At 35.8% G+C, this 15,250-nt stretch overlaps 1 protein-coding gene across 1 annotated transcript; it reads left to right on the forward strand.

Moving 5' to 3' along the window:
• Window positions 1-3,108: 3,108 nt before the first annotated feature.
• Window positions 3,109-11,355, forward strand: LOC149187351 (IQ domain-containing protein IQM3-like). Its single transcript, XM_089411333.1, has 10 exons — window positions 3,109-4,003; window positions 5,672-6,322; window positions 6,502-6,610; window positions 6,790-6,855; window positions 7,050-7,138; window positions 7,651-7,738; window positions 8,225-8,371; window positions 8,524-8,616; window positions 9,443-9,544; window positions 10,251-11,355. The coding sequence occupies exons 2-10, from the start codon at window positions 5,790-5,792 to the stop codon at window positions 11,052-11,054; spliced, it is 2,031 nt and encodes a 676-aa protein (XP_089267459.1). The 5' UTR covers window positions 3,109-4,003; window positions 5,672-5,789; the 3' UTR covers window positions 11,055-11,355.
• Window positions 11,356-15,250: the final 3,895 nt, after the last annotated feature.

The following is a 15,250-nucleotide window of genomic DNA, read 5'->3' on the forward strand; positions in this document are numbered from 1 at the left end:
TTTCCGAAGAAAAAGCAGTAACCTTTTATTTAAAAAATGAAAAGTTACACATTGCAGATGCATTAAGCATTTCCATAAGCTGCCCATTGGGCCCGGGTGCTTTCGCACCCCACGCAACGTTACAAAACTAACGTGCATAATAAAGAAAAAGAAAGGGAAAGAGAGAAGAAGGTAGGAGGCAAGAAAAACTAAAGTTCAGTAGTGAGTAAAACTCACACTTCAGGTTTTTCTTCCCTTTTTCTTTTCAACCTTGCGCCACTCTCCTTGGGTGGGCTCGATCGAAGATATGACTAACTGTGTTTCTGCTTTCTGCATGCCTATTTCCTTGTCTGAATCTGAAGTCTCTGATTGGTGGTGCCTTTTGATCCCGCCCATGCTCTGATCCTCGTTTGTCTTCTCTGCCTGGTTGGGGGAAAGCTGTGAGGTCCTGTTGTCTGATGTGGTTTCCTTCTGGGTCCCCGTTCCTTGATATACCTCAACATTCTCTATGGGGGTATCTTCCTCTTCTGCTTCTGATTCTTCATCCTCTGAGTTAGGAGGGGGAAATTGCCATCCTTTCCTCTGCTTCCCTTTTTGCCTTCTTTTACTGTTTGCTTTCTTTGCTTCTGGACATGTGCTTTGCAAGTGTCCTGTCTGTCTGCAGAGCCTGCATCTGAAAGCAGTGTTTTCATAGTCTAGTGCTTGCAACCAGTTTTGTTGCTTGTAGATCAGCCTTATGTTGTCTGGCAGCCCTTTACTTAGATCTACTTCCACACAAATGCGTGCAAAAGTAAAGACTCTTTCATCAATCCTTTCCAGATCTGTTTTGATGTATTTCCCTATGCTGTTCCCAATTCCTTCCAAGACTCGTTCACTCCAGAAGTGAAGGGGAAGGTTATATAGACGAACCCAGACCGGTACTTTGGATACCGTCATTTTGTTTGGATCGAAATCTGGAAACCATGGAGTCATGAACAGCCCCGACGTTCCCCAGAACCAAGGCCCAGAACTGATGATTGTGTCTCTGACTTCCCTGGATGCAAATCTAACTATGAAAAAACCTTTGGAGCATAGGTGAATATCACATTCCATGGTCCAAGAGGTGAAAATCCAATGAAATAGGTCCATTGGTTTTGGCCAAAAACTGTTGAAGCGACATATTAGGGCCTGCGTTTCATATGACTTGACAAAATCGTCGAGCCCTGATGAGTCGAAATTGAGAGCTGGAGTTTGCCCTAGCTGATCTACTATGTATGGCCTGGGAATGTTTCCACCTTGATCTGGAGAGGACCCTGAATCTCTGTTACCCTGAAGAATGTTTTTGTAGGAGGAACCTCCCTTGGGTTGATGCTGAGGTGCTGTCTTTTTCCCCTTGTCTCCCCCTGAGCTGCTTGGCTGTCCCTGAGGTAGGGCCCCTCCTCTCAGCCTGAGGTTTAAAGCAATGGTTTCTCCAGGACTAATCTCATAGCTTCCCAAGGTTCTGCTGTCCTGGAGAGACCACCTGCCACTTACTAAATGTTGGATCTGACCAGGATATCCGGTCAATGCCCAGATTTGCTGTTTTAGCTGCAAGATAGTGCTTTCTGGATGTACCCAAGCTAAAAAAGATTTCCCCTCAGGGGTCTTAATGCAAATCTGAAATCTAGATGTTATTACCTGATGTCTGCTTTTTGGCTGAGTTCCTGATCTGCCTGAACCAGTGTCGCTGCTGAATGCCATGTGTTCTGGCTGTAGGCAATCTTCCCGATCTGACCTCTTATTGGATCTATCTTTCATTTGCATGTCTCGGTCTATGTACCCTCTGCTCAATCGATGCATATTTCCACCGATCTGCTGCTTCGGTTCTGGGTGTTCTTGAATCTTGATCGAAACGGCTAGATCCGGCCCTGATCTGCCAAGTTTGGGCCCTGCATGGAGCAGATCTGCAACATGCAAACCCTGATCTTTACATGCAGGAGGCGGGAGTAGACGGGCATTGATGGCGTAAGCGTAGGCCTGACGAACAGCAGGCTGTCGTTGGTAACGGCCACCTTCCAGTGCTCTGTTGGCGTGCTCCGATCTGTCACCGAAAACCATTGATTTTCCGCTTCCGACTTGGGTTCTGAGCCCAAAGACAAAAAATGTCTGCATATCTCTGGCCTCATACAGCTTTATAAGCTTCGCCTTCACTTCTGCGTTAGATTCGTTTGGCGCCGCTGTCTCTGGAGGGCATATGCTGCCGCTTTGGAGGAGGAAGGCGTTAGGGCACGCCTTTTGTAATATCTGGCACGCAGTGAACCCACTCCCATTCTTCTTCAACTGCGGATCTTTCGAACTCAACACGGTCACGATAGCTGTGCACGCCATGGAGTTGCAGGTGGGCTGGTACTCGGCTCCCAATACACAACCTTTTGAAAGCACTTCAACCATGGTTAACTCCCTCGTATACTTACTTTGTCTATGACCATGTAACTTAAACCTAAAGGTGTCAGCTAAAATACATAACATGAAGTTACTTAAGTAAGTGAGTCGTATTAAGTTGATTAAATTATTAATTTAATAATACATTGGAGTTTATAATATTTATTTATTTTAATTGAAAGGATTTTTTTTAGAAGTGATAACTTTGAAAAATTCGTTACCCTATTACATCAAATTCAATTATATCATAAATACTATAAATAAACCAATCAATTACAATATGTCTTTATTTCATAAATATCACAAACAAGCCAGGTACAATATATTTCTACATATAAATGAAAAATATATTTACTCACCAAAATAAAAAATATATTGTTCATCAAATTACTCAAACTAAACTAAACTAAAATCTTTTGACTATTAATTTAATAATATTAACTAGTTGTAATTTTAATAATTATATTAGAAATAGCTTTCACATTTTTAATTTAATAATATAAACAGTTGTAATTTTGATAATTATATTAAAATACCTTCCCAAGGTTACCATTTAACTAATGCAAACTTAATTAATAACTTTTTTACCAATTTAAACTCTTCACATTTCAGTAATAATAAACATTGATACACGTTGACATTCATAGTCAATAACCCTCAATTCACTGCAGCACCGGTCACATGAAATAACCCTCAATTCAGTGCAGCACTGGTCACATGAAACACAACTGTTGAAGAGCCCAAACTCCGGCTCCAACTCACGAGAGAAGATCGATTCCCTCTGTAACCGATCTCCAAACCCTGGTTCGTTCGAAACCCAAACCCATTCTCAATAACCCTTATCCTATTGCCAAAGGGGTTTCACCGTCAGCGGTCTGGTTTGGCGGTTTCACACACTATGTTATGTTCTCCGACGGACCGTACCAATCCCTATTCAAACCCCACCCCGAATACCCCGGTTGGTCGCAGGTCGCCGTTGAAGAAATTCGAATCAGCGAAGGCTGCTTCAATATTTATAAAAATGGGAGGAGTTGACCACTACGCCGCGGCAAAATTGCGAGATAACGTTGTCGCTACGATAAAAGAAAAGTATTCAAAAGGTACTCTGGGATGGATTTGGGATTCCAGAGTGAGAGGCAGAAAGGTTTGAATCCTTTTCAAGGCCGTTATTTTATGTGATAAACTATATTCAATTCAACGGATTGACGTGTTCGAAGTCGCAGGCGCAAAACCGAAAGAAGTCTCATCATGTAGTTGCTCATTATTTTCGTATGTTACCGTGGTTGAACAAACGGAGATCTCTGATAGCGATCCACGTGTTTTTGAATTCCATTAATGTGCTATGATCTGTCTCAGCCCAGCCCTCTATCTTTTTTTAATATAAATGAGGTCATCTCTCTCCCAAAATTTATTTATAAGTTGGTACCCGCCTTGTCTTAAATATCTATATTCCCTGCTTCCTCAATAGCTGTAATAAAAATTTCTGAAATCGGGCTTCTGAAGATAAAGCTGTAATAACAATTTCTGAAATCCGGCTTGTGAAGATTTACAATTTCTGAACTTGTGTTGTGGAGATCCCAGCCATAGCTGCACTATGGCGAATGCCGCATCATAGATTTTTGAGGTGAGAATCCATCATGGATTTGGTCTTTCTTGATTTTATGCAATTGGATTGGGATATATGCCCCAGACTGACTTAGATTATTACATTCTTTTAGGAAAGAATATGGGAATTTGGCTGTTAGATTATTAGCTTTCAAAGATTTCTGGTAATAAGTGTCAGATCAAAATTGTAAATGATTAGTTGTATACATATTGGTATTCAGTTTTTTCACTACATTATGAATGCTAGAATGGATAATTAGGTAAAGTTCAGCATTGAACACTTGTTGTTTGTGGGGGGTAGTGGCACTAGTATTCATACGGCTGTTTATTGTCCTGAGGTTTTTTGTGTATGTCCAATGCACCTTATTTCATTAGAGATATTTGGTTTAGACCTGGGAAAGTTCAGGGCTTGAACTTAGCACTATGCTTATTAGGCACCCACAAGGCTTGAACTTAACTCTATGCTTATTAGGCACCCACAGGGCTCAAACCTAACTCAATGCTAGTTAGGTACAACATGTTCTCTGTGGTTTGGAAGTTTTACTGTTATACCCAGCAAACTGGTGCTGTTTCTGATTTAGTAGGTCTGTGTAGGTTTCTCCCATTTCAGCATGACATGAATCTTGCTTCACCATTGAATTTGTACCTGCAACTGCCTCTATTGGTTGATGTGGACACCTTTGTTGTACCATTTCTCTTGTAATTTGGCATTGAAACTAGTTTCCTTCTATCTGTATGTTTAACTATGCTTGTGGTTCCTTCGCAGGCAAACCTACTTGGTCTTTGTAATATCAAAAGCTCTGCATTTTTGCAACCATTGAGACAGTTCTGTTAATATTTTAAGGGAAAAATTCATGAACTCTTTAATTATTTAAAATTCTGAGTTTTTCTTGTTTTCATTAATTATACACATTTCCCACTTGGTCCTGAACTTTGGCTGCTGATGACCTTTGATTCTCCAAGCAAGTTTCTAGGAGTACTGCACTGTTTCTAGTCTATTCTGTCAGCATTGTCGTCAAATCTATATCAAACCTCTTATTGCATTCATATTTTCAGGCCTTAAAAGATTTCCATAGCTTCCATAGGTGTTTCTCTTGTACCAAAATCTGTGGGATGAATCAGGATAGTGCTACATATCCTTGCTTGGTCCCTTGGCACAGGGTTTTTGTGAGGCCCAAGTTACCGTTTTCTATATATCCTCACATGTCAAGAGGGGATTTCTATGGTTATTGGAATCAACGATGGGGAACCCTAGTTGTGATCCGGTCAATTTGTGTGGAAAGCAGGCAAAGGACACAGCTGGGTTGTGCTGGCTGAGCTTGAGTTAATACCACCATGGTTTTTATTATAATTTCTAGATCCTACAAGCCCCACGCCTGTTGGTCTCAACTGGAAAACCTGTTACGTTTTTTCCTGTTACTTTTCTAGTCTGTAAATCAGGAATTTTCTGAGGTTTGTTATCTACAGATCAGCATAACTTTGAACATTTTGTACTTGTAGAAGAAACTTGTACATGTTTAGGAGATATTTAAGTAATATCCTATGAATGTAAAACAATAAATTCTGTATTCTGGTATAACTGGTATTGCAGTAATCTTTTCATAATATTCTATGTTTTTTAGAACTTGTTTTTTATCATGTTACAAAGGAGTCAGAAACTTACATTTTTCTTCTTAATTTATTTCAGCTGCTAGAGGGGACTTCAATACATTCATTTTGACAAAAGCATTAGCTATCTCTTTACAATAATTTTGAAGTTCTCATCAAATTACCTATACCCTGAGGAAAAGGATTGTTGTACTCTGATGGGGATTTCACCTTCCTTCCTCTGGGAAAGCCAAACACTAAAAGCAGATGGAAACCACGTACCAGATGACTGCATAGAAAAGGTCTTGGAAGCAGCGGCAGTGGGATCCATTAGTTTCAAAGGCAGACATTTGGAAGGAACTCCATCTGGATCCATTAGTTTCAAGGGCAGTACTCTGGAAAGAAATGCATCTGGATCCATTAGTTTTAAAGGAACCAATGGAGAAACAACTCCATTGCGAACCCTTAGTTTCAAAGGTACCAGCAGAGAGGCAACTCCACTGCGATCCATTAGTTTCAAAGGTATAGATTTGGCGACAACTACCATTGGAGACATTAGTTTCAAAGGCACAGAGTTGGAAGCAGACTCAATGAGGGTGAATAGCTCGAAGGAAAGAGCTTTTGATGGTTCTTCTGTGGGATCGGGTAGTTTCAAAGAGGAAGCAGCTGCAGTGAAACTACAAAAAGTTTATAAAAGTTACCGCACAAGACGTAATCTTGCAGATTGTGCTGTGCTGGTTGAGGAACTCTGGTTTGTCTCTAGTCCCACTCAAATTTTAATTTTTTTTTTTGTGTGAGTTGAAATCTTGACTGCTTTAGTTGTAATGAGGCATTTTTAAAATATTATCATTTCCTTTAGATTGGAAGCAAATGAGAGCTCTTTATCTCTGTTTTTATTGAATGCATGTACTGTTGACTTTCAAAATGTAGGTGGCAAGCCATCGACTTTGTGACGCTTAAGCGAAGTACTGTTTCATTTTTTGATAAACCAGAAACTGCAATTTCCCGTTGGTCTCGAGCAAGAATTAAGGCTGCAAAGGTAATGATTCACTTATTTTATATGTGCTGTGATTCCATTACCATACTTTTACATTGGAAGGAATTCAAATGTCAAGCCGTTATCTGTTCATTAGTTTTAATTTGAAAACAGAGAAAAAAAAAGATTCTTATAGCACTTATTGTTTGCATGGGGAAATCATTAAATTCGTTTCTTAACAGGTTGGCAAGGGTTTATCCAAGGATGACAAAGCTCGCAAACTAGCGTTCCAGCATTGGCTTGAGGCTGTAAGATTACCATGCTTATCAAGTCTTCATGTTATACGGTAGATAATAAAATGGATAATAAAATATAAAGCATTATGCAACTGGACTTTAGATGTTTTTCCTCGATTAGGTTATGTGGGGATATTACTATTCATGAGACAAGTCTTGCCATGGAGTTATTTAATTTCTAATGACTGTTCATGTATTTTATGCAGATTGACCCACGACATCGTTATGGACATAATCTCCATTTCTATTATGATTCATGGTTTGAAAGTGATACAATGCAACCCTTTTTCTATTGGTAAGTTTGTCTCAAGTTTTGTTTCCTTGCAGTCAAACACTAAAGCTTATCTTTTACAGAATGGTCAACATAAAATGCTTTTGGTTCAAAATTTGGATTCTTAAGATTCAGATTTTATGCTGCCTCATGGGGAACATAATGCATGCACCCTAATCCTCCTTAGGACACTATTTGCGTTGTGTACGTTTCTGTCAGTCAAATTGAAAGATCTCTGTTTTAAGAATTCAAAGGTATTTGATGAAATCTATTCAGGTCAATTTAAAAGATCTCTGTTTTTAGAATTCCAATCCATTTGATGAATCTATCCAGGTCAAGAAATAATTTTTGCTTTAAAGGGTTATAGCTGAGAAACTACCAACAATATCTGGAAAAATATTTATCCGATGCATTTTTTAAGTGAGGCTTTCCATTTTGCTTTGCAATAGGGAGCTTAATGTTTCCAAGGGCAAGGCGAATGAAATTTTACCTTTTAATTATTTCTTTTGTCTTACTGGTTGAAATCTTTTATGCAGGTTGGATGTCGGAGATGGTAGGGATCTCAGTCTTGATTCCTGCCCAAGGGGAAAGTTGCAACAACAGTGCATAAAGTATCTTGGTCCTGTAAGTCTCTCCATTTCACCCTTATTTTACTATCTTTGCAGTTTAGCGAGCTAGAGTTTTGCCCTTACTAGATGTCACTGTTCAAGTCAATCTAGTAGCGATGTAAATCTTTTCTCCTGATACTGAAAGATAAGGAACATGCTTATAGTTTTTTGTTTTGTTCTAGAAAGTGAGTTGATGTTCCTTCCAGATAGATTTCAATAAAAAGATGAAACCCAGAATATTTCATAGTGATTTAATGCTCAAGTTGTAACAGCTTCTATCATTACTGGAACATTCTAGTCTGTCCTAATTTCTACACCTACCTCTTTGTAAAGAAAAAAAACTCATATATGATATGAATCAAGCAGAACTGTCTGTAAACTCTTATGTAAAGAAGAACATGCTTGTCTGATCTATTTTCTTATTATGTTGTAAACAGAGACATGATTGTTATATATTGTACTCTTTCTTTTGTAACCTTAAGCTCATCTAATTTCCTTGCAGAAAGAAAGGGAACATTATGAAGTTATAGTTGAAGATGGAAAACTTGTATACAAGCAGAGTGGTCAACCAGTTGACACATCAAAAGGATCCAAAGGATGCAAGTGGATATTTGTATTGAGCACGTCAAAAATGCTTTATGTTGGTCAGGTATTTTTAGAACTAATAAATCTAAACAGAGTCATCAGTCTGTCTGACTTGATTTTCTAAGATTGTCACTTGCCATGATCACAATTGCTGTTATCTACCATATTTCTTGATAAAATATTCTTTAATTCTTATGTACTTCAATTCTTCCTCAGAAAACAAAGGGCACATTCCAACATTCGAGCTTCTTAGCTGGAGGAGCTACATCTGCAGCTGGAAGATTGGTTGTAGAGGAAGGTGTTCTCAAGGTAAGATGTTCATTACTGTCAAAAGGTGTTTGTATAATGCTTTTTCATGAAACAGAGAGGCCTCTTTTTTATAAGTATCGTTAAAGCTAACAAATTATGTGAATAGGATTTGAACACTCTTAATAAACTAAGTTTAAAATGGTCTCTTATGAATGTGAAGAAAGCTTCATTCTCTTGCGATAAACTGGTTTACAGTCATCTTGAGATGCACTCTAGTAATAATATGTAAACACTTGGTGCCTCTTTTGGGTGCCTCATTCGATGTCCTTGCTGGGTCAGGGGTCATAATCAGTACTGACAGGTTTGCTTTGGGTTTTATCTGCGAATGTGGGGAAGTGCCAGGGAGTTTCACCATGAGGTGTTCCTTGGAAAAAAGATAATTGGTAAAAACTAAACAGAAACCAACTGCATGAGTCTTAGCCTGTAAGCTCTAGTGATCATTGTTGTTAGTTTAAAAACAAATGGATTTCGTGTACAGTGTACACAGGCTGAATTACATGAAAATATGGATTTAATTGATTATTCATAATATAGATTAGTACTATCTTATGACTGATTAATGGGAATATCAAAGCTTTTATATTATGGTCTGGTGGTTGATACTGAACCTCTAGTGGCCATAGAGTCATGGACACTAAGTTGGCTGAGTTTGCTGGGATTCATATGATCATTAATTGAAAAAATGGGAATATCATTTGATGTGATTGTACCTAAGTTGCTTTTTTACTTCTCCTTGCCGATAATGATGAAATATTTTTAGCATTGTTCTTGTATTTTTGTGTCTGCAGTATCTGATATTCTACTTGCAATTTTTTGGCTTCTGCAGTCTATTTGGCCTTACAGTGGACACTATCTTCCAACTGAAGAAAACTTCAATGAATTTATCAACTTTTTAGAAGAAAACAGAGTCAATCTCACTGATGTGCAGGTTGGTGTATATCAAAATAAGCTCCCTTTTACTCTGTATATACATTTTGTTTCCCTTATTTGCTAAGTCTATTAGATTCAATATTTTAGTGGTGGTGTTCAAACTGCATTCATTGTAAATAATAGGATTGAAAAGGACGCCACGGTTGGCAGTAGGTTTAACAATGAAGAGTAATCATAGTTTTCAGCGGATTTTCAGATCATGTGCATAATCTGTGAAGGGTAATCAATCCATACTTGCAGTGCATTCTTAAACCAGATTTTTAAAACCAACAAGCCGGGGGAAAGCTGAAGTCGTACAAAGTACTTGATAGCTGGTTCCTCGAAAAATGATCTCTATGAACCAATAATCTGGAGACAAACCCTTTAAAAATAGAGAATAGTTTTTGTATGTTTGTTATTTGCAAGCCTTTTAGCAGACTTAACAGAACTGCCAAGAGGATTTTAATACAAAGAATAGAAGAGCTTAGCCAAGAGGATATACACAAAGAACTGTCTGAAATGTCGATTTGCAGCAGAGAACAACTGACGATTTCATTTTCATTCATGTCTTATATTTGTTTCAATACCATTTTGATCTAATGTAGTTATCAAATTACCCAACATTGTAATTTGCATTTTTTAGATGTGTTACCTTCGTTTTTAAATATTTTTATCTACATGAAACTTGATGTAGCTGAGTGGTTTTTTCTTTCATCTCTTTACAGAGGACTTCGGCTGACGAAGACGAGCAATCTATACAACTTGGAAAGACTATCATCACAGGAAGTGAACAAAACTTGGAAGCGAAGAAAGATGCGCAGCATTTGGTTGAAAATTTGGGGAAAATTGATTCCAATAAAGAATGTACAGGGAATAATGATATACTCAAAGTTGTAGAAGCTAGCATTGCTTTGTGTCCTAATGTTGAAATGAATGAAACGGGAGTACAAGTTGGTAGCAGGCTTACATCTCATGAGCAAACCTATGATAATGACTCTGAGAAAACATATGATAATGACTCTGATATACATGTGCCTGTTATAGAAGGATCGATGGTGGGGAGGATAGGCAATGGTGTGCAAGAGGCACATAAAACTGCAGATCTGCAGGATGATACTGAGCATGTTTCCTATAAGAGGAGTTTGTCAGACAAAAACCTTGAAAATGATGGGACCGAAGTGCCTCCGCAGTCACTGCTCCAAAGGCTTAACTCAAAAAAATCTATGCAGTCCTATCAGCTTGGCAAACAACTATCAATCAAGTGGTCCACTGGAGCTGGCCCGCGTATTCTATGTGTTCGTGACTATCCTTCTGAGCTTCGTGCTATGGCTCTGGAGAAAGTAAATTTGTCACCTAGGTGCGGATCAAGCAGCAGTCCAAAAGTGTTTTATGGATCAAGCGGCAGTCCAAAAGTGTTTTCAGGGTCAGGACCAAGTAGCAGTCCAAAGGCATTTCCTGGGTCAAGTGGCAGTCCGAGAGTGTTTTCTGCTCAGTCAAGGCACCCCATGTCTCCTGCAACTGTCTCATAAATCACCGCTCAAAACACTTTACTAGAAAGGCCATTGCAACTTTTATTAGCTTGGCCAAGAGCTGTCTTTAAAGTGGTCATCTGGATCTGGTCCATGAATATAATGTATTTACACCTATTCTTCCAAAACCATGTCAAGGTTTTGACGAAATTAAATAGGTATGTGTAGGTCTGAATTTTAGCTTCTCAGGCAGTATATTTTTCTCTCCCCAGCTCCGGATTCATAGCTAACAAACCCCTATTCAGATGGTTTTGCACCCGCCCATTCCATATCTCGTATCTAAGCATATTCTTTTAGAGGATCAAGTTCTAACCCGACCTCCATATTCTTTCACTATAGGTTTCATCCCAACCCCCATATTCTTTCACCTTAGATTTCACCCCAAAATTTTTGCCATCAAGAATTCACGAATTCTTTTGTATAGGCGGTTTCAGGAATTTTTTTTAAGCCCATCAAGGGTGTCAAAATTCAATGTAATTCATCTCATTACATTTTATGTATCTTCAATAAAACCAATTCAGGTGCCCATTGTTTCTTTCAATATTGCAGGGAAGATTTTTGGATATTTAAAATTAAGAGAATATTGTTCCATAGCTTTCACATTCGAGGGACTATATGGACTCTGCACATGGGTTGAAGAATCTTGAGAATATTATGTCCTAAAAAATGTTAAGGAAATTCTATTACAGACCTACAGGACACAGTTTTGATGGAAATCAAAGGATTTGAAACAATATACAAATCAGATTCAACATAACTAATTAGATTCAACAGATCTACAGCACAAAGATATGATGGAAATCAAAGGATTTGAAACAATATACCAATCAGATTCAAAATACCTAATTAGATTCAACAGACCTACAGGACAAAGTTTTGATGGGAATCAAAGGTCTTGAAACAATATCGCAAATCCGATTCGATATCCCTGAAAGATTGGAACATCTCCTTTAGTTTCATGGTAAATGGAATGTTCTGTCTTTTTAATTTTTAACGGAGTCTTCCCATATACATCAAACACTATCTGTTATTATTATTAATAACATTATGTAATTATTATTGACATCTAATATCAAGTTATTAATAACATTTAATAATTTTAAAGCACGTTTAAGCACATCTATTTATCCAAACTACATTCCCAAATTCAAATTTCATTATCAAAAATCTAAATTACATTTTAAAACCTAACCTAAATTACATTTTCAAAAAGGTTTAAAAACGGTTTAGCAAAATTATCAAATTCAAATTTCATTATCAAAAATCTAAATTACATTTTAAAACCTAACCTAAATTACATTTTCAAAAAGGTTTAAAAACGGTTTAGCAAAATTATCAAACAGCCTGTTAATATGTGCTGATCGGTCTAAGACAATTCTGAAAGTTTTTGGACTGATATGATATTATATTTTGGTATCTGGTAGTTAGTTATTTGGAATACCTGATACTCTTCAGGGTATTTGGAAAATCTGTTTCCAACATATCTATGTATTCAGATCATTATATTCTCTTAATATAAGCTATGATGGTTTTTTCTCTTTGAAAAATAGGTTTGAAAATAAAATATTTTATTTGAAAATAAAATATCAAATAATAAATATAAAAGTGAAAATATGAATGAGAAAATAATAATTATAACTACCTAATAAAAATATCCGTTTGAAAATATTTCAAAAAACTGATGAAAATATAAAGTTTTGAAAAGCAATTTAAATGAAAATATTTATTTTCTTACCATTAATAAATTAAAAAATTTTGAAAATAAAATATCAAATAATGGTAAAAATATGAATTTTTAAAATAAAGTATTAAATAATAAATATAAGAATATGGTTTTTTTTAAATAAAATATTAAATATTAAATATAAGAGTTTAATAAAATTTAAAAAATTCAAAAATTTTGAAAATAAAATATCAAAATAGTAGTTAGTACTTGCAGCGAAGCTTAAATATAGCTTAATGAAAAAAAATAACAAAAACAAAAATTTCATCACAAAAATAAAACAACTAATAAAATATTGTATTGTTGAATAAGAATCACCAAAAATTAAAAAATATAATTAACTAATATTGTTTATATTAAAATACATATATCTATAATTGTATTATATATATATATATAATGATCTATAATTAAATTTATAAAACTATTTTTTATATAACGATATAACGATACGAAATTTTGTGAAAAAATATAATTCATGAAAATAGAAATAATAGAAAAAATAAAATAAAAAAGTTCAATAAAAAGGAAACAAAACTAAAAACAAAAAATTAGTAACTAATAACAATGGAAGTTACTAAACAACTCATAATAAGATCTCAACCAATCACCTTACAAATAAATAAATTTGAATAATAATAAAAAATAATCAAAATTGAATTTTTAATGTTAAACTATGAATAAGAGTCATAAATTTTTGGTCAAAGACAAACTAATACACAATTAAAAGAAAAATTAGAATTCTCATGAGCTCCATAGCGAAACTGGTCGCTGGGTAGTTCCTAAAACTCCATGGATGGAAAGGATCTGCCATATTTGTGAGAATGGGAGCATAGAGGATGAAAACCACTTCCTCTTAGAGTGCCCTGCATACAACCACATTAGATCTCAATTTCACAACCTTTGTTACAATACTGACCTTCCTAGCCTTTTACAATGCCAAAATTATAGTGAACTCGGGAGGCTTCTCTCGAAGCTTTTTGAGCATAGGAATAAAATCTTAAATCAAAATACATAATTTGTCTTTTTAGGTCCGATAGATCATTATTTGGTCTCAGCGGACATTAACCATCATCATCATCATCATCACAATACCTACAAGAAGTATAATAATGGTGAAAATATGATTTTTTTTAAATAAAATATTAAATAATAAATATAAAGGCGAAAATATGAATGAAAAAATAATAATTATAACGACATAATTACATAGATAAAAATGTTAGTTTGAAAATTATTTAAAAACTGATTAAACGTTTTATTGATGGAAGAGTTTAATAAAGTTTTGAAAAGCTATTGAAATGAAAATATTTATTTTTTTGCAATTAATAAATTCAAAATTTATTCACTAATTACCATATTGAGCGTTTTAGATATTTAAATTTTGTTAAGTTTGTAGTATAGAGTCACATTGAGATTGATTTGAATTTTGTTAAATAAATTTTTAATTTTTAATTTTTAATTTTTTAATTATTATTATTATAATAGAGTTTAAATATTTTATTAAAAATAAATAAATTTTATAGTCAATTATTTTGAGCACGATTAAATATGAGTAGGGTTTAAAATTTAAAATCATCCAACATTGAAAAATAGATTGGGTTGGTTCAAAATTAAGATATTTTTATAGTAAAATTTTTAGTTTGAATTCTAGTTAGAAAAGATTGGAAAGATTTGAAATTAAAATTGTCTAACATTAAAATATGGTAGGAATGTAACATACCTCTTACTAACCCCAGTCCTCACTAAGGTTAGGAGGAGAGAATTATGATGTTGACTCAACTACCATAGTCTTGTCATGGAAGTGGGGTCTAAAACTTTCGACCTCTTGCAACTTCTTCAAAATGTGAAATGGATGACATTGTTGTGTTCGTCTTGTTGATAACTTTCTAACGATATAAATTTTACCTTGATTTCACTTATGAATTGGAAGATATGACTAATAAAAACTGGCCTTTTAGGCCTTGCCATGTCATTTGGTTTGCCATGTAGCACCCCACATTGTGCCCATGTGGCCACTATGTCACCAGGTTAGCCTACGTGGAAGGCGAGTCACCTGACCTCGGGTCCTATCAACGGGAAGGTCAGGGTTGGCCTCTCCACACTAAAATCACATTGTACCCTCCATTGAGGTCCGACCTTCAACCCTCGACTTACTCTTGGGACCTGACCAACCCGACTACGCTATCGAGCCCAATTTTCTGATCTCCGACCCCGACCTGGCATGTCTCACTTGTCTTGCTCCAGGTATAGCTTTTCTTTTTGGCCTCGACTCGACCAACAAGGCCGTGTGACCCGACCTCTGATCTGACAGTCCTATTGATGAACCTCAATATTCCAACAAGAGTGTTACAAATCCTAAGGTTACAAACTTTAATTATCAACGTGGGGTTCATACAAACTTAAGAGGTGACAATGTTATATGCATAGTAGCCTAAGCTCTACTCATGTCACTATTAGGTCCCTATAGTAC

This window comes from Pinus tabuliformis, chromosome 3_1 (assembly GCF_031772625.1).
Source record: "Pinus tabuliformis cultivar Carrire ecotype Pingquan chromosome 3_1, CPIR1, whole genome shotgun sequence".
NCBI classification, from domain to species: Eukaryota; Viridiplantae; Streptophyta; class Pinopsida; order Pinales; family Pinaceae; genus Pinus; species Pinus tabuliformis.

Coding starts and splice junctions, on each gene's coding strand:
- LOC149187351 (XM_089411333.1), top strand. CDS start 5,790: ATGGGGATTTCACCTTCCTTCCTCTGGGAAAGCCAAACACTAAAAGCA. Junction 6,856..7,049: donor TCCAGCATTGGCTTGAGGCT/GTAAGATTACCA, acceptor TATTTTATGCAG/ATTGACCCACGACATCGTTA. Junction 7,739..8,224: donor GCATAAAGTATCTTGGTCCT/GTAAGTCTCTCC, acceptor ATTTCCTTGCAG/AAAGAAAGGGAACATTATGA.